Genomic DNA, 26,753 nt, shown 5'->3' with positions numbered 1-26,753 from the left:
TTCAGCAAACCAGAAGTATTTTTACATACAAAAACAACAGTATTTATATCCATATTTTGGGGCGGAGATGTGTCGAATCTTCCTTCCCATTTTACTCCGAAGCGAATCAGAGAGTCCGTGAGGAGGAGCTGTGTGAGCTGCTCACTCCCCCAGGTGTCCTTACTGGTTGGATCCACCTCTGGCCGGGTTCAATACAGCGAATCAGAGTTCTGACCAGAACGTGAGATTCTAAGGTTCCACAAGGTCAAAGTCAATCTTATCTCTGTCCCGGTATTCACGCCCTTATTTTCCCAACGAATATTTCACATAAACTGTTACTCTCAGACAATTAAACATTGTACATAGATATAATGAGCCCAGAATTTCCCAGCACCTCCCACTGACAGACGACAAAGCAGCCTCCACAAAGCATTTATGGAACCGGTGTCGCCATTCAAAAATATATCAAGCAGTTTTAATGTATGCATGACAAGAAAAGTGCCAACTCAAGCTTAATGTATTATGATATTACTAGAATGATGGTGTATCTATAGATATGATTTACGATTATAGAGTTTTTTTGGGGCTTTTCTTGTTACTAAAATCAGCATGCTTTGGAAACAAATCTAGATATTAAGAAAAATAATATATTCTATATAACATACTGATATGGTATGCAATGAAATCAATATTTTCAGGCACATCAAAAAGAACAATCACCTAGGCCTATGTAAAAACAGCTTGAACTGAAGGAAACTGACACAACCCTTTGAAAGACTCATATTGGTACACACAGGGCCGTCCCTGGCCAACATGAGGCCCCACGCAAAGTTATATGATGAGGTCCTCTGTTTCGCGAGCGTCGACGGAGGGGGCTGTGGAGCCGCATAAGCGCATTTTCGGCTCATTTTCGGCAATCCATTTATTAGAAAGTATAGTGTGCTGAAAAAAGAATAAATAAAAACGAAATCCTCAATGAACTTTTCTTGATACACAAGACATTTAAGACAGTTGTCCAAAAGGTTAATTCGTTGTGGAGAATCAACATTAAATGTTTATTTTTTTGTAATAATTCAAACAAAAATATAATCACTATTATTGCAATAAGGCGTATAGCATAACGTGCCAGTATACTCTTATTTTATATATTATATTGCAGCAGATTTTGTTTCAGTTTCTTTCATCAAAAACTGAAGAAATGGGAAGATGTCCTTTGTATTGCACTGGGGAATTGTATCTATTCTCTGTGAACTCCTTCCTAAAAGAAATGGGATTGGCTCTTTACTGTTGTGATTGTGCAAGAAGAGGAGGTGACAAATTCCCCAAACCAGGTGATATACCCTATTGATATCAGTGTGTCACATGAGTAATTCACTTCTCTAAGCAAAACTCCCTCAGTAGAGTACAGGGCAGATCATATGGAGACCAACAGCAGAGAAGCACTTCAAGAAGACTACGATGCATTTGATATCTCTGATGAGCTTGGATTTATCCTAGAAGAGCCACTGGTATGTTCAGTTGTTCTCTTATTTCTTCTCACAAAGGAGATCTGAAACAAGGTTGCAATATGTTATGAAAAAACAAAACTAGACTGGACATTCTGTATTTGCTTACCACTGAGGACTATTTTCTCTTATCCATCTATTGCCTTTGTTAAAGTATTTTGTGTACAGCACAACTATTCCCTCTGGTCTGGGACTCATAATAATGTTTGTTTCTAAGTAAGATTATAAGGGATAATTGATCTGGAGAAGGTCTGTCTCTTCTTAAGCCAACCATATGACCAATATTTGTTTTACCAATATAATGGCTAATTTGGATATACTTGCTTAACTTCTTATCTAAGGATATACCAGGAATAAATAGTATATAATCAAAAGATCAGTCGACAGTCTAGAGAATTGTAAACGTTGCAAGACGTATACATATCAGTCAGTATGGATGTTAATTCTGTGTGACTGGCGAAGCCACACACAGTATAGTATTCAACATACTTATTAGTGCGAATGTTGTTCAACAGTATTCCACTATTGTTCTTCTTTTCTTTAATCTTCATCATACATATTGTTGTTTATACATTTTTTTACTTTTCTTTGAAATATTAAAGGTGGGGTAGGTAATTTTGGAGAAACCAGCTCGAGTGCGCTAACATTTGAAAATACACAGCCAGAAAAAATCTGCCACTTCCTTATAGAGCCCCTCCTCCAACACACACGAACGCGCACATGACCAATGAGGGCACGAGATAAGTTTGTGCACAGATGGAAGGCTGACAGGCAGGTAGGCCATCCAGTTATTTTAGCCAGGCCGGCTAAAATGATTGGTCGTGCTTTTTACAATACTACGGCTTCCACAGATGACATTTTTTTATGGATTTTTTGTCAAAGCACTTAAAATATTCATTGCTATCGGGATGTTAAGAGCATTCCATGGAATATAATAAAAAGTGTATCTCGAGCCGGTTTCTCAAACTTACCTACCCCTAAGCTTCATCACTATTTTACCTCTTCCAGTTTAACATTTCACTTTCAAGTTTTTAACAAAGTCATTGCAATGCATTTGAGCTGCAACAATTTTGATTCAAATTATTTAACTTTTCTGCATTTTTTCACTAAATTCACCAACACACTTATTTGGTTTCTGTAGCTAAAAGCAGCTATTAGGCCATTCCCTGTTTTCTGCTTGTTTTTTTCAGTTTTCTACTGGCTCCCCTGTTTAAATAGCTTTCTCTGTCTGATTGAAAGCACCGGGCATTCCCTGACATGCAGTTCAGAAATACAAGAGCTGATTATGTTACTGATTACACTCTACATGAAAATCCCCATTGCAAAGAAACATTTTAAAACATCAAAAGTAATTTTATTGTTATTATCCTTCAGAATCACCTTCCAGATCACTATCAGGTGTGGTTGGACCTGGCAAATAATCTCACACATCTGATACAGTCACGTGAACTACGGGATCTGGTTCACAAGGTGAGAATTGACAAAGCCTTTTTAATGCAACTCCGTAGTAAAACCATTCATGTAAATGTGAAACCTACAGTTTCATTTGTGAACTCTCGGTGGAGTTCACTGTTAATGAAAACAGACAATGTGATCACAATCCAGATGCCGGTGTTGAGTCCCAATCTCCTGAGCAACCATCGAGAGCTCAGGCTGGCTCACCTAGCGCTGGGATTTATCAGCATGGGATATGTATGGCAGGAAGGCCAACAATCACCTGCTCAGGTAAAACACTAAATTGCAAAGGAATCAGGGATGGTTCAGAAAAGATGCGCTAAATCCTGACATCAACATGCTAACAAGCTAATGTTAGGATAGTAGAATGTTGTGCCCACCATCTACATTTAGCTTGTTTGTATGTTATCAATGGTGAATTGGTACTGAACCAAAAGTGTGGCTAATGGGAATGTCATTCGTTTTGCAGGTATTTGGTTTTAAGGCAAGTTCATTTTAACAATTTTGATGGGGCTATATGTCAGGTTAATCATCTTATTAGAAAACATAATCCGTAATCAGCAGTTTCTGTTCTAAATATTGGTCTAATCCATTGAGTAGTTGCCATGAGTACAAGTTAAAGCTTTTACCAAGAAGTGGCATTAAAGGAAATGTCAGGGGACTCTTCAAAGTCACTAGGATTCATCCACTTGGCACCAAAGTATCATTGCATCCATCCTTTTTTGTTTCAGCCTGGTTCAAAGTGGTTTACTGACCAACAGCCATTGCCTTCGCTATCTAAATACCCTTGGCTCAAAACCTTTAAAATCTCACTAAGACATCACTAGATTGGGACTTCACTATTATTCTTGTTTGACAGATTCTTCCTAAAGCCCTGGCTTTGCCTTATTGGCTGGTATCTGATAGGCTCGGCCTTCCTGCCATCCTGACTTATGCAGATTCAGTTTTATGCAACTGGAAATTAAGGGATCCCACAGGGTGAGTATTGCTGTTTTATTGCCCTATTTAATGACTTGACTTCATGTCGCTATTCCACAGACACTATTTTATTATAATAGTAACATTACAATAAAACTGTACATATCTAATTTTCAATCACTCAAAGATAAAAATAGCGAGGTATTTCTCTAACCACTGAATGCGCTTCTCTTTTCATTTTAGGGATATGGAAATTGGGTGAGTAGAAGGAAAACAGAAGTCACTATCACATTGTTTCAAATTGCTGAAGTACAATTTGACCATAATTTTTGTAGTTTGGTACTTGTGATGTTCACGTCATAATATTTTCTAAACATCCTTTTCAAAAACAGGAACTTGGATTTGATATTTTCCTTTCCTGGTGGGGAGAGTTGCAGGGGATTTTTTATTGTATCTTTGTTGGTCGAGATGGCTGCAAGTTCAGGCATTACGGTTAGTTCTGACTGCTGTAACACTTCCTCTTTTTTGTTAACTCTTTCAGAACCTCGGCCCAATGACGTCTGTCCATGTGTCCCCTTGTTTTTTTAAGACACCATCTCATTCCTGTGTGTTTTTCACTTGCAGCTAATTGTTTTTAAAAACTCTAACCAGGGAGCTCTGGAGGTGATGCGCGCCATGAACATCTCTGACCTCAGCAGCCTACAGAGAGGTCTCGTGAAAGTGACTCAGTCTTTGAAGAAGATGAAGGAAACTTTCAAACTTATGCACAGTAAGTTTGAATTAACAGAGCAATCTCAATTGAACCAATTAACATGCTGTGCCTGTGATGAAGGTAGAGAAATTCAAGGTTATTACAATAAATGGAATTGTGCTCTTTTCAGATCATGTGGATCCAACTGCGTTTCATGGAACATTGAGGATTTTTGTCTCAGGGTGAGTTTAAGGTCCGTGACAATATGCTATTGTTATTCATGTTCTTAACATTTATTTCATCTGGTGCTGATAAAATGATGAAATTCCCTTCTGCTTCTACCTTCCTTTTGTACTTTTCTCTATTGCTGCACTATATGTTTAACTGAATAAGGTGAAATGGTATTGTGTTCTTCTTATTTGCACAAAAAGGATGTTTATGTATGTGGTTTGACCTGTTTAAGGTGGCGAGACAACCCCATGCTTCCAAGGGGGCTGTTGTATGAAGGTGTGAGCAATGAGCCAATTTTGTTATCAGGCGGAAGTGCAGCCCAGAGTTCAGCCCTTCAGTGCTATGATGCGTTGCTCTGCATCCAGCATGACGATGAGACAGGTAAAGATGCATTTCCCTCAACCTTTGACCCATCTGATGCTTCTCATGAATAAATCACGCTGTTTGTGCAGTCAGTTGATTGCTCCGGCAGAAAGTGTTTCCAGGAAAGGTTCTAAGTCTCTTTTTCTGTCCTCATCATTGATTTGGTCTATCTAGGAGCCTTCCTGACACGCATGAGGGAGTACATGCCTCCCGCCCACCGTCGGCTGATTGAGACTCTGTCTGTCTGTCCATCTCTGCGAGACTTCATCCTGTCCCACCCCAGCTCCGATCTCTGCCAGGCCTTCAACTCCTGTATCTCAGCGCTAGTAGATTTAAGGAACTACCACCTCAAGACTGTGGCCAAGTACGTTATTTTGCCCGGTTCTCAGGCCATGGGCTGCCCACTGAGAGGTGTTGGCACCGCGCTGAACACCACAGGGACCGGTGGATCCAGCTTCATGGTCTTCCTCAAGAGCACTCGTAATGCCACTCAAAAAGCATTGATCCAAGAGAGGCCATCTGCGTCAAGAGAAACTGAAATATGATTTACACTACAGCATTAATTATAATATGCACATTATCCAACACTTTTTTATACACTACACTCTTGCTGTTCTATTTATAAATGGAATGAAAGTACATGCTGTTTTTGTTGACCTCCAGTGGTTTATCTTTGCGATGTGGATGTGTACTCCAGGGTGTCAGTGCACTGTGACATCACTATTGGGTGTGGCCTAAACAGACTCCATATTTGCCATATGCCATATTTCGTAAGCCACTTCTGCCATGCAGGGTTAAACAGAAAACATCTAAAACATCATGAAATAAAAATATGGTAAACCAAAATGATGCTTAATCACAATTGACAGAATGTAGATATTTTGTATCCCAAACTAAAGCTTCTTATGTATTCTTGGCTTCCATATAATATAGTCCTCGATATTAATGAATAAACTTCACTGTACTTGACATAATATTTCATATGATCATGTAATATCCTTGTTACAACTTTTACAGACAGTGCTACAAAGTGGAACTACATCTAGGGATGGATTTAATGTATTCTTTTTATCTGTTTTTAAAAAAAATAATGTATAATTTGCAGTACCTCGAATCTGTACACCCTTGAATCTTCATACTATTTTTCAGAGAAATGATTTGAATGTTGAAATAATGTAATAAAAAAATAAAATAAACATATTCTTATCAGTTTCTTTGACAATGCTCAATCATGTTTTACCCATTTTAAAACTATTATCATATGGATGGAACTACATAGAAAATAGGTAATCCCACATGCTTGAGATTAAGAGGCAGATGGCAGAGGAAGGAGAGGAATGCAGAGAGAACAAAAGGCTGTGGTAACAAAATAGAGGAAGAAAGTGCTGTAGGAATGATGGAGGACACTGGTAAAATAAAAGCTACAGAGAATCAGCTGAGGAGAATGAAAGAGACAGACACTGTGCGGTGGATCAGGGGGTGAGAGGGATGGATGTGGTATCAGGTCACTCAGATTGATGGCCTGGAACCCCTCTCGCCTCCTGGTCTTGACTCTTCTTGCGATTGAGCACTAATCACATTAGAAGGGAGAAGAAGGAGCTCAACCACAATACAGCTGCTGAGCCCTGGTCATGGTCCAACTCTGCCTCACTATAGCACAAAAGATGTAACATGTGGACTGTCAGACAGCGGCTGAATGCAGCTCTGGCTGTAACTACACCTATTCCTGGTGTAGTTGTCTGCAGTCACAAAGAGTTGCTGTCTCCGGTCTTTTTCTCATTTTGAATTCACATTTCAAATTTGACCCTCAATGATAATGTTGATGTAAAGTGATAAAATACGTTTACAAGATAGGTAGTGCTTTGGCTAATGCTTTGAATAAATTAAACTGTGATTCTGGCATATCATATTTTGTCACATCACATCATTTTGGCATGCGGACAGCTCTCCAGTAAATACGATACCCATGAGCCTCAGCTGCTGTTGTTATGGAGAAGAATCCAAGAGGTGCAAATCAGCGCGTTGAAGCATTAAAAATGCCCTTTGATCATACTGTAGTTCTTAACAAAGGGCAGCGCTATAGTCTCTAAACCAAACCAACATGAAAACAAACACTAAAATTGGTCAGGCAGATTGCAAGAAAAAATGTTTTTCATTTATTGCACATCAAATTATTTTAAACTGAAGTGATGAATGTTTTGAGTCCTAGCTACCTTTTCTCCTGATCCTCCATACAAGCTTGTATTATTTTATTTTTGTTAACACTGCTGTTAATCTTTTGGTACTGATGAGTCAAGAAGGAGAGTTCATGCCAATACAACTGTAGAAGTGCTACAACTGTGAGTCACGTAACATTGACTATGAAAAAATGAATGAAAAGGTCTTGATCTCCCAAAATGGCTCCTCACTTAGTAACTCTATTGCCTTTAGCTGTCATAGACATAGGAGCACACTGATGCACTTTCAGTTGAAAATGTTTTAATCGAGATGTAGAAACAGTAGAAAAATGCATATTATTTCACATAATAACTAAATTGCACTTTCTCAAGGTACAGATCTTTGCATGGAAATTGGTGACCTGAATGCTGCGTGGTCTAACGATGGGAGGCCAGTATGAGTCTTCCTGACATTTCTCCGACATTAAACAGTACCATCATCTACATAAGAGCTGCTGTTATAAAATCACTTTAAGACTTCAGTAAATACCTGCTTTGTTCGGTACCATTGCTACATCATCAGTGTTTTTTTTTGTACTTTACCAAAGCTGGTGGCTACAAGTCTTTTCTGCTGTAAGATTGCTACCATACTCCATTAGCACTGTATAGCCCTTCTACTCTTGCAAGTTCAGTGCGCAGTTGTTTGTGTGGGTTGTTAAACAGATGTTTGGTGTTTTGTAATGGTGTTATGCAAATTAAAAAAGAAAAAAAATGTTATATTTCACAAGATGGAATGGCAAGATAAATTATTTTTACAAAACACACTTCAAGTGTAAGCCAACTGGGCATGAAACAAATTGCTCAGAAGTAGAGTCGGTTCAAGACATCACATCAGAGCTTTACTGTGACCCAATGAATGACTGATAGGCAAGGCAAACTCTTAGCAGACTTAAATAGAAATGTCAAAATAGCCTTTACGTTTTGTTTGAAATTCAAGAATAAACTCCAAAAAACCCAGACACTTTCTCAGATATAATAGAAAATATTCTGCCTTGGAATTAGTCAAAACATTATATATGTTGGTAAAAATGTGACCTAACCCAAGATATTTTTTTCAACAATTTGACCTGCTTCAAGAGCAGGCGCTCATACATTTTAAAATGTCACAATACTTTGCTAAAAACAAGCAGATATTCTAAAATAGATTCTGATCATTATGTGTCAGTGTAGCCAGCAGAAAAGGACGGGATGACTGAGGCAAAGTTGGCTGGCTAGTTGTTTAGTTGCACAGTGAGCTAAATGGAGAGAAAGATAGAAAGGCAGAGAAAGATAAAGGGACATAGATTGAAAGAGAGGGAGGAAACAGGGGATATTAACAAATGCAGGCAGACAGTCAGTTGGACAGACAAACTGAGCAAGAGAAAAGGAGGAAGAGGAGAGAAGAGACAGGGTAATAAGAACAGCGCTGACACACTGCCATGTACTGTACGGTATTTCAGTCTTTGACGCATTTTCTTCTCAATAGTCAAATGTTTGTGCTTTGCCGTAGGTGGGGCTGATGTCCATTCAAAAGGTTATAGCTTCACTTAAAAAAGGCCCTCCACATGGCGCCTCCTCTTGTGGCCAAGCAATATGCTCTAAAGGAATAAGATCAAAAGTGCATTGCATTGGAGAAGGCAATAAAAAGACGCGCATATAAAGTGAGAGGTGCAGTATTGAAATAACATCCATCTTTACACAGCTAAGAAACATATGTATCCCAAAGCTCACCTAGTTTTTTGCAGGTGTGTGTCCATCCTCTTCAGCGAACAAGCCAGGAAAAGGTTTGGCAGACCTTAAATTGTTATTTGTCTCTGCTGTCCCCTAGCTGACATAATGTGCAGTCTCAACTCAGATCCCCAAAAATGAACTGGTTTCTGTCCTTATGCATCCTCATGTGGTGATTATTCCCTCTGAATATTCCCTCATCCCTTTAGAGAACAACAGGGGTATTAATGTGCCCAACAAAAAGGCTGTTTCCAAAACCTTCATGTATTATTCAAAGGAACCAAAGTTTCCAACGAGAATGCTTTTTGGACTCTGTCTTGGACTTGCGCTTGGGGGTGGATGTGAACACTTCATTGGAGTAAGGCAGAGCGGGGCATTGTTGACTATCCAGAGGGTAAAGTCTCTTAATCAGGGGCTGTATTTTATCCTCCTGCAGTTTAAAGTCCAGCTCCACACTGTAACACAAGCAAAACAGGGAGAAGTTTAGTACATATATGTACATTATTCAGTTTAAAATTGAACTTTAAATGTGAGGATTTCATGGTATATATCTTGATTGCCAGTAAAAAGTTGTCAAAGTAGGCGATTTATCTTTTTGGTAGTGTTAACATTCATGAGTCAATTTCGTTAGTCAAAAGTGGATACTGGTAATCCACTGATGTCCAGATGGAGGCTGGGAGGGAGGCAAACAGTTCAAATGCACTGACAGACACCCTGGCAGCACACATGTCTTGCGGCACAGATCTACATTTCACAGACTCCTCCGAGTAATAGAGTTCCTTTGCATCCTCCCGGTATCTTTCATGCAATGCAGTCAAAGGGCTTTTCCTGCACAGATTATATTTGTATTAAAAAAAATGCCAAAAAGTGGGTTGCTCCTGACCTTCACATCCGCAAGTGTAATCCCAGGCTGGTCATTGTATGATTTTGTTCCGCCACCTTAGTTGAACTCTCTCCCCGATTAAATCTCTCAGGCTTGGGAGAAATGTGAGGCTTAATCCTTTCCAAATGAAACCATTGAGAGGCCAAGCAGATCCTGATTAACTGCCTGTATTCAAGCTAGGGATAAATGCATTATTATACACCATCTCCTTTCACTTTATTACTATTGATTTGTAGTGCTCTGTTAATGTATTTATTCCTGGGGTATGCAATAAATATTTGAGAGCATCCGAATGATCTAAAAGAGAATGAATTATCTGCTTTATGCATGCAACAGTGACACTCATCCTCACCTCAAAATAAAATGTTGCTTTTTGGTTTTTGGCATTTTTATTCATCCTCTCTTTTCATTTTTTTTAATACTAACCATTACTCAGGGCACTGCTTTTAAGAAGCACAGTGAATACTACTGCTTACAGCTTATTCTTGTCATTCAAAGTCTGGAGGATTAAAGGTGGAAGGGAGAACTGAAGCTGCCGAAAGAGATGACATCTGACATGTCAAGGTCAAGCATGAAGTCCTCTTCTTGTCTGCAGGCACACAAGTACAAGTTAAAGTACTAAGCTTTGTATGATAGGGTGAGGGCTTTGATGGGCAGTGTAATTAGTTAGCTCAAGGATATGCTGTTCTCAAAGTGACAAAATTAATCCTGGGAACTGTCCTCACCCTTAAGATAAGTGTCGATTAACAAGAGAGCTCTAATAAAGCCTTCAGGGGAGAAACTGGATGGAGCACTGCATAGATGTTTGGAAGGCTTTGACTTTTAATGAATCAAACTCTGGATCAAATGTACAAGAGCCTGCATTGGTTTGTGAATTTATATAAAAAATATGTTTTGTTGCACCACAACAAAACCTGTTTTTGCAAACTGCTTCCTTTCTTTTTCTTATGTACGGTTTCCTTTTCATACTTCTATTCAAATCCAACACTTGAATCCTTGACAATGAGAAGGTCTTCGTCCTGACAATTTCTATTTCTTGCAGTATGTGATGCAACTGTTTTACAACTTTAACTTATACATATTATCCATTGTTCAATTTAAAAGTGTCTATTTCCACCTGGGTGAAAATAGCTACACCACAAATATCATTGTAGACTATAGTCACCCGGGTGTAAATAGCATTGTTGACTACAGTCACCCGGGTGTAAATAGCATTGTTGACTACAGTCATCCGGGTGTAAATAGCATTGTTGACTACAGTCATCCGGGTGTAAATAGCATTGTTGACTATAGTCACCCGGGTGTAAATAGCATTTTTGACTATATCACCAGGGTGTAAATAGCATTGTTGACTATAATCACCCGGGTGTAAATAGCATTGTTGACTACAGTCACCCGGGTGTAAATAGCATTTTTGACTATATCACCAGGGTGTAAATAGCATTGTTGACTATAAACACCCGGGTGTAAATAGCATTGTTGACTATAGTCACCCGGGTGTAAATAGCATTGTTGACTATAATCACCCGGGTGTAAATAGCATTGTTGACTACAGTCACCCGGGTGTAAATAGTATTGTTGTCTACAGTTACCCGGGTGTAAATAGCATTTTTGACTATATCACCAGGGTGTAAATAGCATTGTTGACTATAAACACCCGGGTGTAAATAGCATTGTTGACTACAGTCACCCGGGTGTAAATAGCATTGTTGACTATAAACACCCGGGTGTAAATAGCATTGTTGACTATAGTCACCCGGGTGTAAATAGCATTTTTGACTATATCACCCGGGTGTAAATAGCATTGTTGACTACAGACACCCGGGTGATTATAGTCAACAATGCTATTTACACCCGGGTGCATTACATGTCACTTGTTAGACGCTTTTATCCAAAGCAACTTACATACATTCAATACTGTGGGCAGTCCCCACAGAAGCAGAGTATCTTGCCCAGGGACACAACGATATGCTGACTGCAGTTAGACTCAAGCTTGCTCTCCTCGATCCGAAGACCAGCGCATGATCCCACTGAGCCACACCACAAATAGCATTGTCACCCGGGTGCAAATAGCATTGTTCACTAAACTCCCCCGGGTGGAAACAGCATCTGTCATTTAATTTCCTCCAGCTTAATCTCTATTTGTATCTTTTGTTGAAAAATGTGTCTTTGCAACTGCTGTTTAAAGAATGTTGACTTGACAGAAAGCAGACCAGGATCACAGTGTGAATAGCCTCAGCAATTATTAAGCAATAAATCACTTGGCATATCACTGCAATTACTAAACGCCGTGGACAAATGCCTCGGTGGGAAGCCGGAGGCAGCACTGTTTGATGTGGGTGGCTCTGGGGAGCAGGTGCTGCAGCAAACAAAAGCCTTATATCTAAGATCATCTCTCCACACAAACAGATTGAAGCGGCTGGAGACAGGGAGGATTTGCTTTGGCCTTTAGCAAAGCAGATTAATCATCTCTTTAGCTATGCATTGTGAGTAGCTGTTGCTGATCAGTGGCGAGCTGTTTGTTTGTCTGTGGTCGTGGTGTGCTGAGCACCGTTCAATTATTGTAGCTCCTGGGAGGGATTGTGCTGCTGTGATGAGTCTTTTTAGCACAGCATACTCTATTCATTCAGCAGTGTATACCTGCACAGCCTCTGTTCTCTCACCGCTACTGCCAACCTTTCAGCGTAAAGTCATTTCCCCTCTCTTGATTTCCCCTTTGGCCACTCAAAGTTCAAACCCTTCACTTGACAAGATGAGTGGTTCAGACCCAGTATAGTGTAACATCCTCAGAGCTACATGACAGGGCATAGTAGATTGAATCCCTGGAGACTGACAGTTATTTCCTCCAGACAGACAGGCAACAGTTGAAGCAGATACCTCCCACAGGTTATGGAAATCAGATGCTGGGATTCTTCAGCAGTCATGTTTCTCTCTTTTCAGCCATTGCTGTTGTCTATTACATAGCTTTCTGCTTCACAGAGGCTCAAAGAAAAACCCGATCTCATTAATGAGAACAAAACAGAATAAGCAATCTTGACAATTGTTCACCAAAACAACCACGGCTCCTCCATCGCAGCGTGGGATACAAGTGCTAATTAGCTCATCATATTGCTTTGCAGTTGCCTTTCCCTGAACTTAACTCTTTTTCAAAGTCATTGTTACTTCCAAATTGGAAACAACTACAGAGTGTACTTTGATTCCAGTGCTAGTTCTTATTCAACGCAGCATGATAGGGATAAAATGCTTTAACGCTTTGATCGGATTTTGTTTGTAACACTGGGTTTGTATTCTATGTTGACTCAGTGGTGGGACACACATCATTTGCAACGGATGCTCTTAGAAATCTTGTTTGATATACAGAAGTAGATAACAAGGGACTATAAAGAGCAGTTTCCATCTTGTTTTTGTCCATTAAGTATACTACAACCCCTATATTGTTTTTAAAAACCTTCTTCTAGCAATATCGGTGTATCAGTGTATCAGATTGGATCACAATGTGGTCCAACCAATTATCATTTAGTTACTTTTTCCAATTAAGAAGTTAACTTTTTATTGTTTTAAAACATTCAATGATACAATGCTAAATATTATAACTTCCTTACTTAGATGGTAAAAACAATACTAGCTAATAATCAAAATAAACAAATGAATGTCAACGGAAAAAACAAATGGAAAAATACATATGAAAAACGAATTCAACATTTGAAAAGATTGTATGTGGAGGATCATAATTCTCTAAAATTTAAGACACACCAAATTAGAAAGAATTTTGAGCAGATGGCAAACCCCAGTCGTTCATTTTGTTCATTAAAAGCTAGAAGCATCTGAAAATGGTATTAATCTTAATAAAGATCCACTTATCTTACTACTTGGAAAAAAAAAAGCCAGTGGGGATCAAGAAGAAGATGTTAACTTATTTCTAGTAATATGGGTAGCAAAAATGTAGCAAATGACAAGCTATTGGTTAAAAGAAAACTGTTATGTTGAAATTGAAGGACTTGTGAAAAATATATTTGAATAAAATCCCATAAAAAGAAGAAAACAGATGGGGAATTCACAACATAGCATTCACAACATTCTACTCTAAGAAGATTGTATGTGCTCTGTAAGTACTGTAAAGTGTATACCATACTATTATTTTTAAATGTATTACAAAAAAACCCAAATGTGACAAACAAGCGTTTTGAATTTGCTACCACTTTTTGTATATCCCTAGCTTGCCTATTTCCCATTGCACTGGCAGCTGAGGCTCATGGGTAATAGTATTGAGTCCAGTTCGCCATCCCAAAATATGGACAAAACATGCATTCTCAGTTTTTTTTTGATAAATGGGTGAAAGGACCCTTTTTGACATACCTTTTCTCCTGATGTGATAGACAGTAGCATTATAGTTATTTCCTTAAATGATCATCCATACAGTCTTTCCATTCCTCCCTTTTACTCGCCATATGTATGTATCCCTATTTGTTGCAGTGATGTATGAGATGCTGCAGTATATCGAGGGTGACTGTCGGGGGGGGGAGCTGAAGTATGGATGAGACCTGCTGATACCTGAGCTCAGCAAATACTCAAGTGCTGAATTTATCGAACACACTGGAGGTTGTGGACTGCTCTAAAATTAAGGGCTACATCTCAGGGGAGTCTACCTCAGTTAGAGTTGCAACATGCAGTTCCAGTCTAACCATTTGAGGCACTGACTTTTCCAAGCCCTATTTCAATTTTCCTCAGTGTAATGTGATTTCTGCTGGCCGTTCAGCAGGTTAATTCACTGTGATAATAGACTATTATAATAACAGGGTGCTGCTAATGAGGTGAGGAAGTTGCACATGAGATTAAAAAGGCTATTCTGACATCAAGAGCTGAGATAAACAATAAATACATGCTTTTATTTTTCCTGTGTACAAACATAATTCAATCTTGGAAGGTTTGTGCAGCTGAAGAATAATAAACAGCACTATTTGCAGAATTTAAGATATTTATGACAACTGCCTTGGCAAAGACACAGAGCACCATGATGGAGCACTACACTGCTGCCAGCTAAGGCTCTGCTCTACTCCATGACTTAAAATCTAATCGGGTGATCGGAAATAAACAGCGTTTAATGATACAGACCGCAGATGAAATAATAATCTTCCACTTTATTACTACTCCGCAGAGTGTGCCTTTAATGTGATTTTATTACCGTACATGCTTTGGTTTAGTGTCAACAGACTGAGGGGCGCGTCTTTGCCATCAGAAATTGTTGGTAGTTTGTTGTTTAAGCCAAACTGCCTCACCGACATGGGATAGGAGCAGTCAGGGGAAAAAAGAGAAACTCAGCCGTAGGCTTTAGGAGTTTTCTTTGCTCCTCTACGTAGGGGTATTATTGTTTTAGTCATTATGTAGCTATTAAATCTATAGAGTTTTCTTCTTAGTTAGAGGAATCCTAAATGCATTCTTTGGCCACAAACAATATTAACCACAATAAGTCCAGTCAAATCATATCCTATGACATTTATCGAAATAGTTATACATATTCTTACATAGCCAATCTGCCTTAACCCCAAGATTGAAACCCTCACTTACTTACAGTACATACCTACATACCTACAGTAATGATATTAAACCGATAAAAATAGGGAATACAAATAGAAACAGACAGACTCACTGCAGTAATGTTAGATGTTGGCTGTAATAAGTAAGGAGTACTGCGCATACAATTTAAAAAAAGAAAAAGTAACCCAAAAAGAAATGTGCACATCTGCTTTGTCACATCTGAGGATCTGTAAATTATAAAGATTAAAATCATCTGCTGTCAGAGTAATCATACCATTTGTTTGGCATGAATGAGACATTTCTTTTTATAACACTAAGCATGGCCTTATTTACTTCAACATCTTGAGAAGTGGTATGAACAGCTGGGTGAAGGAGTAGGTGAAGGTGAACAGCTTTATCCTATTTAAGTGAACTCCATCTGCCTCGAAAACATCATTTAGTCCCACATGTCTTTAAAGATAGGTAAGCAGACAAGACTTGAAGGATTTTTTTGTGAGGTCAGACACCAGGTCCTCAGGAGAGTAGCTATTCTTCCTCCCGACACCTGCCAGTGTCTCTTATAGAAAATCAGATTCAGATCCAATAATATCTTGTTTTGCCCAGAAGTGTCGAGTTTCTCTTATTTCTTCACATTGGACTGATTCAGGTTTACATCTGTGCTCTCAGTTCACTGGTGATAGTGTCTGTCGTTCTGCAGCCCTCTGTCTGTTCAATTGTGGTGTTTTTGGAGAGATATCACAGGAGAGCATTTTGTTTCTATTTTTGACTCTACCTGGAGCAAAAACAGACCAAATATCCTGGTTTGTTGCAGCAGGAGAAGAACATAAAATATTGTTTAGTCATGCTCCTTAGGCAAGTCGGCGGCTCATGTCTGGGTCAGTTTGGGTGTTAACGTTCAAAAGTGTGAAGACTAGTGTGAGGTGCATTGTAAGGTTACAATTGTAGCTCCAAGGTGTTTTTTTATCCTTAACATAATTAATAAGCTTTGGGTCCTACATTTAAAATGAAAAAAAAGTAATGGTGTAAATGGACCAACAAATATAAGGAATATTACAACAGTTGTCGTCTACAAAAATGTTGCAGCAAACAAAAACAAGGACAAAGTACCATATCACTCACATTGTATCAGCTCTCACACTGGCTCCCAGTAAAGTCCAGAATCACATTTAAAACTCAACTACAAAGCACTAAATGGAAAGGCACCATTATACCTAAAATATATTTGAATCCCCTATTGACTCTCTAGGTCTTTTGGTAACTCCCGGAAAACCAGAGCAGGAGTCAGAGCTCCGGAACCAACTGTGTGCAACAAATTAAAGAACTTGTTGAAGACTTTCTTTTTTTAATAAAGCCTATACTTAGAGCTGGTTCTAAATGTCCCTATGTGTGTCCTCCTTAGTCCTACACCTTATGGTATTTAATTTAATTGTTTTTACTGAGTTTTTGTTGTACTCTCTCATTTTAATCTGTTTTGTGATATTGGGCAATATAAATAAACTTTGATTTGATCTGAACAGAGGTGCACTGACAAAAATAAAGAATGGTTCGACATGAATTAAGATGCCAAAAAAGTGCCTTGCGAGTGCAGAGCAGATGACAGAGATGGGGGAGGTTAAGGAGACGTGACAGTTATGGAGATGGACGAGGAAATACATTTAATTATAGATGGATTTTAGAGTGCCGGGTGCAACAGAGGAGGTTCCCCTGGACAGCACCTTTTATGAAACCCTGCAGCATCTTTTGGAGTATAAACATTTTTGGGTAAAATATGTTTTCTTTGCTTGCTTATTAGCTTCTAGCCCCAACATGTTGGATATGAGGCGTTATCATTTCAGAATCAAACACGTTTTTTTTATTTCTGTGACAAAAGTCAGATAATACACGAATTGTCATGCTACACTTGTATAGGAAGGAACACATCTGTGAAGGGCGATCATTCATTACCCCCTGTATCTGATATGAAATAGCGAGCCTGTTTCAAGGTCATATATAGTGTTTAAACACAATCTAGGTCAGCTTGAAACAATGCACTTGTCAAGGGAAAACAGAGATGAGGATCCTTGTAGAAAATGCAACATAAAGTTGAAACCTTAAAGAACATTTTTCTTTCTTTGCGAGAAATGTCCATGAGTATGTGTCCAAATTAGTTTAAAACAATAACTGTGTTTTAAATATCTGAAATTAATCAATAAGAATCCAAAAGAAACACAATCTCCATTTTGTAGAAAGAGAAGCATAAAGCAGAAGTTTGGGAAAAATATCATGTTACATTAGCATGTATCATATTTAGAAAGGAAAGGAAAGTTTACATCAATGATTTTGTGCTTTTTGAGCTACTTTCACTTATGCACAATCGAAACCCAACCCCAAAGGTCCAACTGTAGAGAGTGAAGTGTCTGATGAGCATTTTCCAAACAGCTGTCTGTTTCCTGTTTTAGATAACAGGGTAACAAGTGGGTTCAGCAGAACAGGTTTCTGGAGTGAAGTGACAACTAAATTAAGGGTACCATTTCAGTGGATTCCCGCTTCTGAGCCTTTTTCCAGCTCGTCACACAGAACACTTACACCACACAAAACCGCGGCTATACTGTGTATTTTTTTTCAAATCAAAAGAGTTAATGCATCATTTGTTCTTTAATAGAGAACAGCGTTTTATGGGTTGTAATGAAATTCAAGGTCCTCATATACTGTGCAACAGGGCCCACTGTAATTTCCTACCCTATCTAATTCACTTTCCACTGCTGTGTATGATTACTGATTTATTACAGAGAGGCCATACATTCCCCAGAAACCTTCGCAAATGATAATGGAGGTATTATGTATTTCATCTTCCATTGTAGAAAAACACACCATGGTGCAGTACAGCACTGCCAGTAACTGCACATTTAATTATTTTCATAGCCCTATGCTCATTTTATAATTTAATACTACACCCAAAAGCTTTTATTTGCATCTATTCAATTGATCAAACCGTATTGCCTCTGTCAGATCCAGATACTACATATCCTTATACATTTTCTAAACAGAACACTGCACCAAATACTCCTGGAAGCATCCCTCTTTCACACTGAATCACATAATCAAACAGAAAACACAATTTATTGCAGCATTAATGAAACACTGGCAGTTAAAAAGGGCCCACCTGTAAATGATGCATGCGCTGTTTCGACAAGTGTCACAATTTGCTGTGTCTTGTCCTGTTCGGTAGGTGAGCCTGTAAACAGAGAGATGAAAAGATGTATGTGATCTCAAGTGACAGGCTTTAGCATTTATATTTCAACACCTTTGGGCATCATGTATCACACATAATTTGTTCAGCTTGGTTTTTACCCAGTGTTGTTTACTCCTAACAGTCGAACATGCAGCAGGGGCTCTGATCTGATCCTGCAGTTCTCTCAGATTTGGTTAATCAAGTGTGTAGACTTACTGATTTTACATAACAGGATTACTTAGCTTTGCCATGGCATAGTTATCAAATCTGTTCTGTGTCTATTAGCTGTGCAATAGGAAGAAAATAACAACTAAATGCTGCATGAATCATATGTAATGAGAAATCAATACCGTAACATTCTGCGCTATGCTGTATATATCTTTTTATATTCTCCTCCAACTTAATTTGCTTTAGATATAAAACATAAGCGATTAAAAAAAGCAATCAAAAAGACAAATTGCACCTGCTCTGTTCATGGGATAGGTACACAGACCTGAGGGGCCAGTGTCTTTACTGTAGAACAGTTTTAATTTGTTCTGTTCAAAGACCTTCACAAAGGAACAACCTCAGCTATCTCACCACAGAGGTTTATGCATACATATGTCAAACGTGACGTGTTAAATATACAATGCCTTTGGTGTAACACTCCTAGTCTTTCATATGGCCAGTTTTTCATTTATCCTCATTTGAATTTACCATGCAGGTCTGCTTAATGTTATGTGCACTATAAGTCACTGCATGCAAAGGCAGGCGGCAGTGGTGTGGGGGGGGATACGAGGGGCTGTGTTAGAGCCGCACATGTTCTGTAATTGCTTGCTGTCACTGCAGCCCCTCACCCTGTAGGATGACATGTGGAGGTGTCACACCGCAACGGTTCACCCTGACATGAGAAGTGACCTCATCGGGGGAGAGAGAACAGCGCGAGGATCGAGAACGCTGATGGGAGCTCAAGGTCAACAAGTTCATCCATCCTGCCCTGTTCCCAAATGATGTCTCTGAACAGCTGTGTGCAAGGACAGTAACTCAGCGCAGTGACAGGGTCCACAGAGTGCTACTGCTGCCGGCCGCTCATGTACAGCCTTGAAATTTAAAGAGCTTCTCTCTTATAATCAAAGGGTATTAACCTAAATTCATAATCACTGTGTGTACTCTGCACAAAAACACACTCCCATTATGGGTGAAATGCTCATGACCCAATAAAGAGCTGTATTAAAAAGCACCCATTGTCACAGAGGAAGGTTTCATAGATGCGTCATGGGGAAAAAATAACTGCACCTCTGAGAACGGTCAAAACGGTCAGGTTTTTTTAAGCTGACCATTTGTTGGCACAGAGTCACTATCTGTGTGGTTTGCCCATGTCAGCTGTCCTGGGATCTGTCCTGCCCTTGGCATTCCACTTTTACTGTCCACACCCCCCACTTTTGTGTCTGCTGCTCTGCCTGCCTGAACACTGCATAGTATTTTGCATTTTTATCGATAACCTGTGAACAAGAACTCAGCAGGCCACACTGTCTCATGTGGTATGATGTGCTTCAAACATCGGGTTTGTCATTCTACATGAAATACATGTTATGTATATAGTATACATAGCAGACAGTCTTTCTATGATGATGATAATAATGACAAATGTTGCATTATTGCATATGAATAACAGTACTATGGCAATTGTATTCAAACAGTATAAGATACAGTGTGCATGCATCACACATGGAAATAATATTGACACATGGACTGTTGTTATCATAAAAAACGAGGTCATGCCACAGAATAATAATCTTCTTTCACGTAAAAAACAACAACAACAACATTGAATATGGAGGGTTATACAATGCATACTCTCTGGTCATGTATTCTGTAACTGTATTATCCTCAATACCAAAAATCAAGTGTCAGCAAACCACTTCCTGTTAGGTCTGGAAAACCTGATGAGATGATAAACAGATGACAAGCACATGCATTGTTCCTGTTTACAAGTCAATGGTGAGTATCTGTTTTGTGCAATATTATTGTACTAAAGGAGATGTGAAGCAGCTGTCGAGCACATGCTTCATTTTGAGTTCCTGTTGTACTTTTGCAGAACATTTTCTGTTTAATTTTATTGTCTCATGCGGCACATGAGCGACAGTAAATAAAATCGGCCAAAAATGGAGAAGTGGGATATTTTGTAATAATTTGTAGTAGTTATTTCCAATATAAACAGTAAAGTGAAGACAACATTGTGCATACACTCTTGCACGACCTATAGACTGCTTCTTGGCATTGCATACATTTGAAAAAATTGGCTTGAAAATCACTGTACATAACTTATTTATCCCAGATGAGAACAGGGAGGCTTTTAGTTGGATTATTTTCAAAGTGTATCATTAAAACAGGCTATTTGACTGCCCAGCCATGCAACAAAAGGAAGAGTATTTGGGAATGCATTGTGTAAGGCAGGCTTTGCATCCTGTAACTGCACCTCTCTAATAACACTTAAGCAACACAACACAGTGAAGGCTCTATAGCAGGCTCAGTTCTGTGGAGATGAAAGGCAAAGCGTTATGAGCCAGCACTAATTGAGCCTTCACAATCAACTTCCACAGAGCCACACTGGGGTGCCTTGTACTTCACTGGATATGGTTAAGGCTTAAATACAATTTGGTTTGTGTTGCTCTGAGTTTTTTTTGCGACGGAGTACTTAGCATTGATTCCTACAATTGCACTGCCGTAGGAGTCTGGCTGTGGGAATGGCTCGAGGACTTTATGAAGCTTGTTACTGCGTTTTCTCCTTTACAGGTAAGTCTTTAATGAAATATGACACATAAAGAAATAACAGAGAAAGCTTGCCCTTGGGTTAAGATTACACAGGAAGACAGTATTAGAAGGCATTTGCATTGTGCTGTTTATTTGAAACGCTACATAAAGACTTGATGCATCCACTCGCGCCACAGACAGATCCATTTTAATTGATTTATTCAGAGATATATATCAACACTAACTTTAGCACATTCTTTACGATTATATTCATAGTTCCAAGAGAATAAGTTGTTTGTGGGTTCAAATTATTTTTCTATTAGCAGAAGCATGAGGTGGACTTCTCTGGTTTGTTAAGAAAATATCTTAAAAATATTGAATGCACTAATGTACATTTAGGTAAAGACACTAAGGGTTTGCAGAGGACCTTTCCTCAAGCACCATCACAAGGTCAACATATCTGTTTATTCAATTATTTGGTTTGCCTTCAAATACATGCATACCCAGCTTTCTCAGACCTCCTCTGTTCTTGGTTCTAAATAGCAAGTTATATCATGCTGATATGCTAAACTTGATGGTTAACAACATACCTGCTAAACATCATCATGTCACAATGGTCATTATGAGAGCATGTTATCATGTTGATGTGAGCATTTAGGTCAAAGAACCACTGTGTCCAAGACATTGATAGCCCTTCACATCACACTGTGAAACATGCATATGTGTAGAAAGTTTGTTTGGTTGCACTGTAAAGCTAAATCTACTCACCCTCCTCTCTGCGCTTCCCCTTTCTCCAGCTCCTGAATAACTCCAAGTAGCACCTTGATGGTCTCTTGGCTGGAGTTGATGAGGTTCTCCATCGCCTGCAGCTGCACTTTGATATCCTTGTCTTCAGATAAGGGCATTATCTGCTGGCTGCTCCGCATGCCTGGGGCTCGTGTGTCTCTTGGAGGAAAGCCCTCGTCCCCCCCAACTGTTTGCTGAAGTTTAGAGGAGGCTGATGCATGCCTGGTCCGACTATGCCCTTGTGACTGCACTGAACATTTGGCACTATGGGGAAGCGTCTGTGACTGCTGTTCGTTTAGCTGTGTACCCTTTTTCCGTTTACAGCTCACAGACGGGCTTCCTAAAGACTCCACCTGTGTCAAAGAGTTCCACGCAACAGGGCCCGCGCCCCTCGACTTGTCCTGGGAAAACTCTGAGTAAGCAAGCTGGCGCTTTGAGGAAGTGCCAGCGTCCGTATCTTCTTTGGGTAATCCTTTGTGTTTGGTCCTTGTCCCACAACCCTGGTACTCTGTTTCTCTTTTTGAAGCAGGGCTAACCTGATGGCACTCTTCCGAGAAATGTGAAGAGTCAGGACGAGAGGGTCCATCCAGACAGTTGGCACGCGAAAGCAAATCCTCCGTATCACTGGTGTCATCAGTGTGGTGAAGCAAAGCTTTAGTTTGCCCCACAATCTTACCCTTGTACTTTGAGGAATCGCCAATGGGTTGTCCTTCATCTACTACTGTCTTTATATCGCTCAAAAAACCATTATTTTGTCCTTTATAATCTTCCACCAAAGCAGTATGTTTGAATGTATGTCCTTTTTTCCTCTCGAAAGGGAAAGTCTTGTATCGTTTATTGAGGTCCGGCGAAGTCTGGACTCCGGTGCTCTTGGTCACGTTTGGAATAGAGCGTCTGGCGGGCATGGTCATATACTTTCTCTGTGTCACTTTGGAGGAAATGGATCTGGAGCGTTTTCCCCGAAACTCATTCTGGGCCTCACAGATATCCCTAAAACGAACTTGTAAAGCCTTGTTTCTCTTCTTCACCTGTGGCTTGCCTGATTCTGGTCCGGACTGTGCATCAAGGCTGTGTGAGGGGCCTGTATCTGAATCGGAGTCATCTGAGTTTGAAAGAACAATGTAGTTGGCGTCTTCTTTGCTCACCATATTTTCTGAAAGAGGTAAAAGAAAAATATAATCAGTGTTTGTGTGTCTAACCATATTTAGTGGGAGAAATCAGAGAGGATCTAATCCCTTTAGTAAGGTACTGTAAACACATGTTTCCTCTGAGACCATACATTTAAATCCTGGTAGTAAATGATAATCCTTAAAGACACAATATCTGATATAAATATAGGTTCCACAATTCAGAACACATCATTTATTAATATACATGTTGAAATGTGACAAAAGTGAAAACATTTATAACCACTCAAGACTGAAGAAAGAAAATCAAAAAGTCAAACTTTCCAAATGTCACTACACTTTGGTGTGTTTTCTATGACTATATTAAATGCTTTTACTGGCATCCTCTGTGTTGACATATAGAAACAAAGGACTCAATGTAGCTAATCTTCAGTATAGGTTTATGATACGTCCACCCCTATTTCCCGCATTTTTTGCAACACGTAACATAAGCTAAAACTCTAACGCTAAGACACTTTTAATTGGAAACCCAGCTCATTGGTTCCTCCAACACTTGCAACTGCTAGTTACAGTACGCACTATAGTTTTTTATAAACAAGCATGCCTGCCAAAAATTCTGATAATTTGCTTCTGCACACCTTTTTGGAATAACAATTTTGTGTGCCTCTTGCTCGTGTTGACACCTTTCAGAAACTCTATGCGTTGACTTATGTCAGATGTCAGCCTCATTACACGCATTGAGCTTGAAGCACGGTTTTGCTTTAACTTGGGGTGTTATGCTGTCAAGTTGCCATATCACGGATGTGTCTTATCGGGCTAAGTATTTGCCGGTTATCTTAACATATAGCAGCATATTTAATGTGAGTGCATGTCATTCAGGAGATGTTTGTATGCTTGACAATATCATTAAACTTTAGGAGTGCCAAAGCTGGCGGCTGCTGTTGCTGCTTTCCCGTAGGTGTGCTTGTGAATGCTATCTTTGAGTAGCAGGCCTTTTTTTTTCATCTGGCATTTGTTTTACAAACGCATCGTGACTCATTTATGTTATTGATTTATATAGTGGTAGAATAGCAATACTCATGTTTCAGCATTAAGTGATTTGTGCTCAGTTGGATTTGTGGCCTATTTCCCACTCAGCTCATATCATTTCTGGGGTTTCCTATTGTGTCACTGAAGGCTTAAGGGAGAACCGTGCACATGAGCTTCAGTGATTTAAACACACTGCAGCCCTTCCCTTGGCTTTATGAGAAACTCTTTTGTCACAAATACAGTACAGTTTATTTTCATTTGCATTTTACCCACACAGATCATATTCGGCTATACATTAGGAAACGCTCGTACTCCACAAATGGGTTTATATGACAGCTCGCTCTACTGTTCTTCATATCATAATTACATCTAAACGTCTGAGCTCCAGTTCTGTGCTCTACACTGGTACACTCAGCCCTAATCATTGTCAATCTCAAGCTCCCTGTGTACTCACCCACTTACGGTCATCTCCTTATCAATGCGACATAACATTTCACGAGACATATTTTTTATGCATTCTTCTGCACTTAGATTGCTTGATAGTATGTTCCCCGCAATGGTTAAGGGTGTTTTTTTTTTTAAGGAATAGCTGTGGGGCAGTTGGCTCACTATTAATAGGTGTTTGGTAAATAATATATTCCCCTTGTGGTCTAAAGTAGCTGGCAGAGGAAATGACTAAACAGCAGCCCATATGTGCAGCACCTGGATCCCCCTTTAGGCTCTGAGTCTAAACTCGTAGGGAGGAAATGTATTATCTTCACTTCAAAATCTGCATTGCCTAATTAATGGCTTGAAAGGACTTGGACATATCTTTAAATTAGTTTTCACTTGAGTGTAGAAGGGTTAAAGTCTCCAAAAGATATCTGCCTATATATATATATTAAGCCCATGGTTTACAATAGCATGGGTTTGTAAAACAGTTTGCTAGAAATTTCAATAATTGCTTGAAGCCATTAAACCATAGTTGTTTATAGATAGGTAAATCAATACAAATTATAACTTCTTGTGCTTGAAAATGTAGCATTATGAAGAGTGAGAATCGATGTGCTTTCACCACTGTCACAGAGTACTAATGATCTACCAATCATAACCGAGTGAATATCTCATTTAATCAGTAAGTAGTTTTTCACTTAAATTCATCATTATCAACAAGATTCAATCAAGTTTTTCCAATATATTTTACATGTTTTAATGGGAAAGCTTGATTTACTTTGATTATGTAATAAATAAACTGCCTTTGATCAAACAAGGAGGCCAAAAAACCTTTTTGATAATGCATAATAGAGCTCGCTACTGTAGTCACTCCCCATGCAGAGTATCAAATTAAGGTCCATATGATCAAATGAGAAATATTGCATTTTCTGTCTCATCCGTGATGAAACACATTTCTCAGCTCGAGCATGAAATATATCAAGAAGCACAAGGAAATGAAATGATGTCTGATATGGTTGAAAGGAAACATCAGGAGGAGCTGGTTAATCATTTTCATATGACAAGACGCCACGCAATAAATAAACTCAATGAATCATTTATTACCACACAAAAGCAAGATATTCATGGTTTCGCAGCTTTTCTTAAAGTAATCATGTTTTATCATTGGGAGAATCCATAAATCCATCAATGTGATTGTTCCAGTTGGGGAATTTATACTGACGAGACATTTCCTTACTGTCAGTTTAACGACTCCCATGAAATTAGTGAAAGGAGAAGCTAGATGAGATTAATTTTCATTTCTGATCTGCAGTCGATGTACATCTGCAGTTTCGAGTTCCAGTGACGTCATAACCAAATAAATGATACGCACTTTTTAAGGATTGCAAAGCTATGCTATGTGACCCTGCATAGTTTTTAGTGTGAGTGTTCATACATACATATGAGCACTTTAATGTTTGTGTGAAAGGGTGTGTCACCAGAGTGTGTTTGTGCACACACACACACACACGCACACGCACACACACACACACACACACACACACACACACACACACACACACACACACACACACACACACACACACACACACACACACACACACACACACACACACACACACACACACACACACAGCAGACAGCGAGTGATAATAAAAGGCATGGGGTTATTCATTGGGAGTCCTGCCATGTGTTTAACCTTGCAGACGGTCCGCTGTAACCTAACCCTCAGCCCAAACTGTTAATGAAATGAAAATATTTAGAGCCAACTGTGTTTCATCTCACTTCCTATTAATGCTGCGAAAAACTCATGCCAACAACAGTTTCTAGTGTCACTTCAGTCACTGCGATGGATTCAATGCCAGATGAGAAAGAAAAAAAACAAGCAACTTGTTCAGTCTCATTATGCACGGACAATATGGTGTGCTGTGTCATGAATTTACCCACAGTTG

At 39.2% G+C, this 26,753-nt stretch overlaps 2 protein-coding genes across 2 annotated transcripts; one reads left to right on the top strand and one right to left on the bottom strand.

Moving 5' to 3' along the window:
* Nucleotides 1-1,378: 1,378 nt before the first annotated feature.
* Nucleotides 1,379-6,285, top strand: LOC117499780 (indoleamine 2,3-dioxygenase 2-like). The gene is made up of 10 exons (XM_034152407.1): nucleotides 1,379-1,487; nucleotides 2,859-2,954; nucleotides 3,090-3,209; nucleotides 3,799-3,917; nucleotides 4,101-4,115; nucleotides 4,250-4,349; nucleotides 4,509-4,626; nucleotides 4,739-4,790; nucleotides 5,012-5,160; nucleotides 5,317-6,285. Exons 1-10 carry the CDS (start codon nucleotides 1,398-1,400, stop codon nucleotides 5,685-5,687), a joined length of 1,230 nt encoding a protein of 409 aa, XP_034008298.1. The 5' UTR covers nucleotides 1,379-1,397; the 3' UTR covers nucleotides 5,688-6,285.
* Nucleotides 6,286-9,310: 3,025 nt separating this feature from the next.
* insyn2ab (inhibitory synaptic factor 2Ab) lies at nucleotides 9,311-23,361 on the bottom strand. The gene is made up of 3 exons (XM_034152675.1): nucleotides 22,196-23,361; nucleotides 18,626-18,697; nucleotides 9,311-9,520 (listed from the first exon to the last, which is right to left on the bottom strand). The coding sequence occupies exons 1-3, from the start codon at nucleotides 23,359-23,361 to the stop codon at nucleotides 9,337-9,339; spliced, it is 1,422 nt and encodes a 473-aa protein (XP_034008566.1). The 3' UTR covers nucleotides 9,311-9,336.
* Between the last annotated feature and the right edge of the window lie 3,392 nt (nucleotides 23,362-26,753).

The sequence above is a fragment of the Trematomus bernacchii genome, unplaced genomic scaffold (genome assembly GCF_902827165.1).
Source record: "Trematomus bernacchii unplaced genomic scaffold, fTreBer1.1, whole genome shotgun sequence".
Classification (NCBI taxonomy): domain Eukaryota; kingdom Metazoa; phylum Chordata; class Actinopteri; order Perciformes; family Nototheniidae; genus Trematomus; species Trematomus bernacchii.
This window is presented reverse-complemented; position numbering and strand designations above follow the sequence as displayed.

Coding starts and splice junctions, on each gene's coding strand:
- LOC117499780 (XM_034152407.1), top strand. CDS start 1,398: ATGGAGACCAACAGCAGAGAAGCACTTCAAGAAGACTACGATGCATTT. Junction 1,488..2,858: donor TTATCCTAGAAGAGCCACTG/GTATGTTCAGTT, acceptor ATTATCCTTCAG/AATCACCTTCCAGATCACTA. Junction 4,627..4,738: donor AACTTTCAAACTTATGCACA/GTAAGTTTGAAT, acceptor TGCTCTTTTCAG/ATCATGTGGATCCAACTGCG.
- insyn2ab (XM_034152675.1), bottom strand. CDS start 23,361: ATGGTGAGCAAAGAAGACGCCAACTACATTGTTCTTTCAAACTCAGAT. Junction 18,698..22,195: donor GGGGAAGCGCAGAGAGGAGG/GTGAGTAGATTT, acceptor CTCTGTTTACAG/GCTCACCTACCGAACAGGAC. Junction 9,521..18,625: donor AGCGCATGCATCATTTACAG/GTGGGCCCTTTT, acceptor CTTGTGTTACAG/TGTGGAGCTGGACTTTAAAC.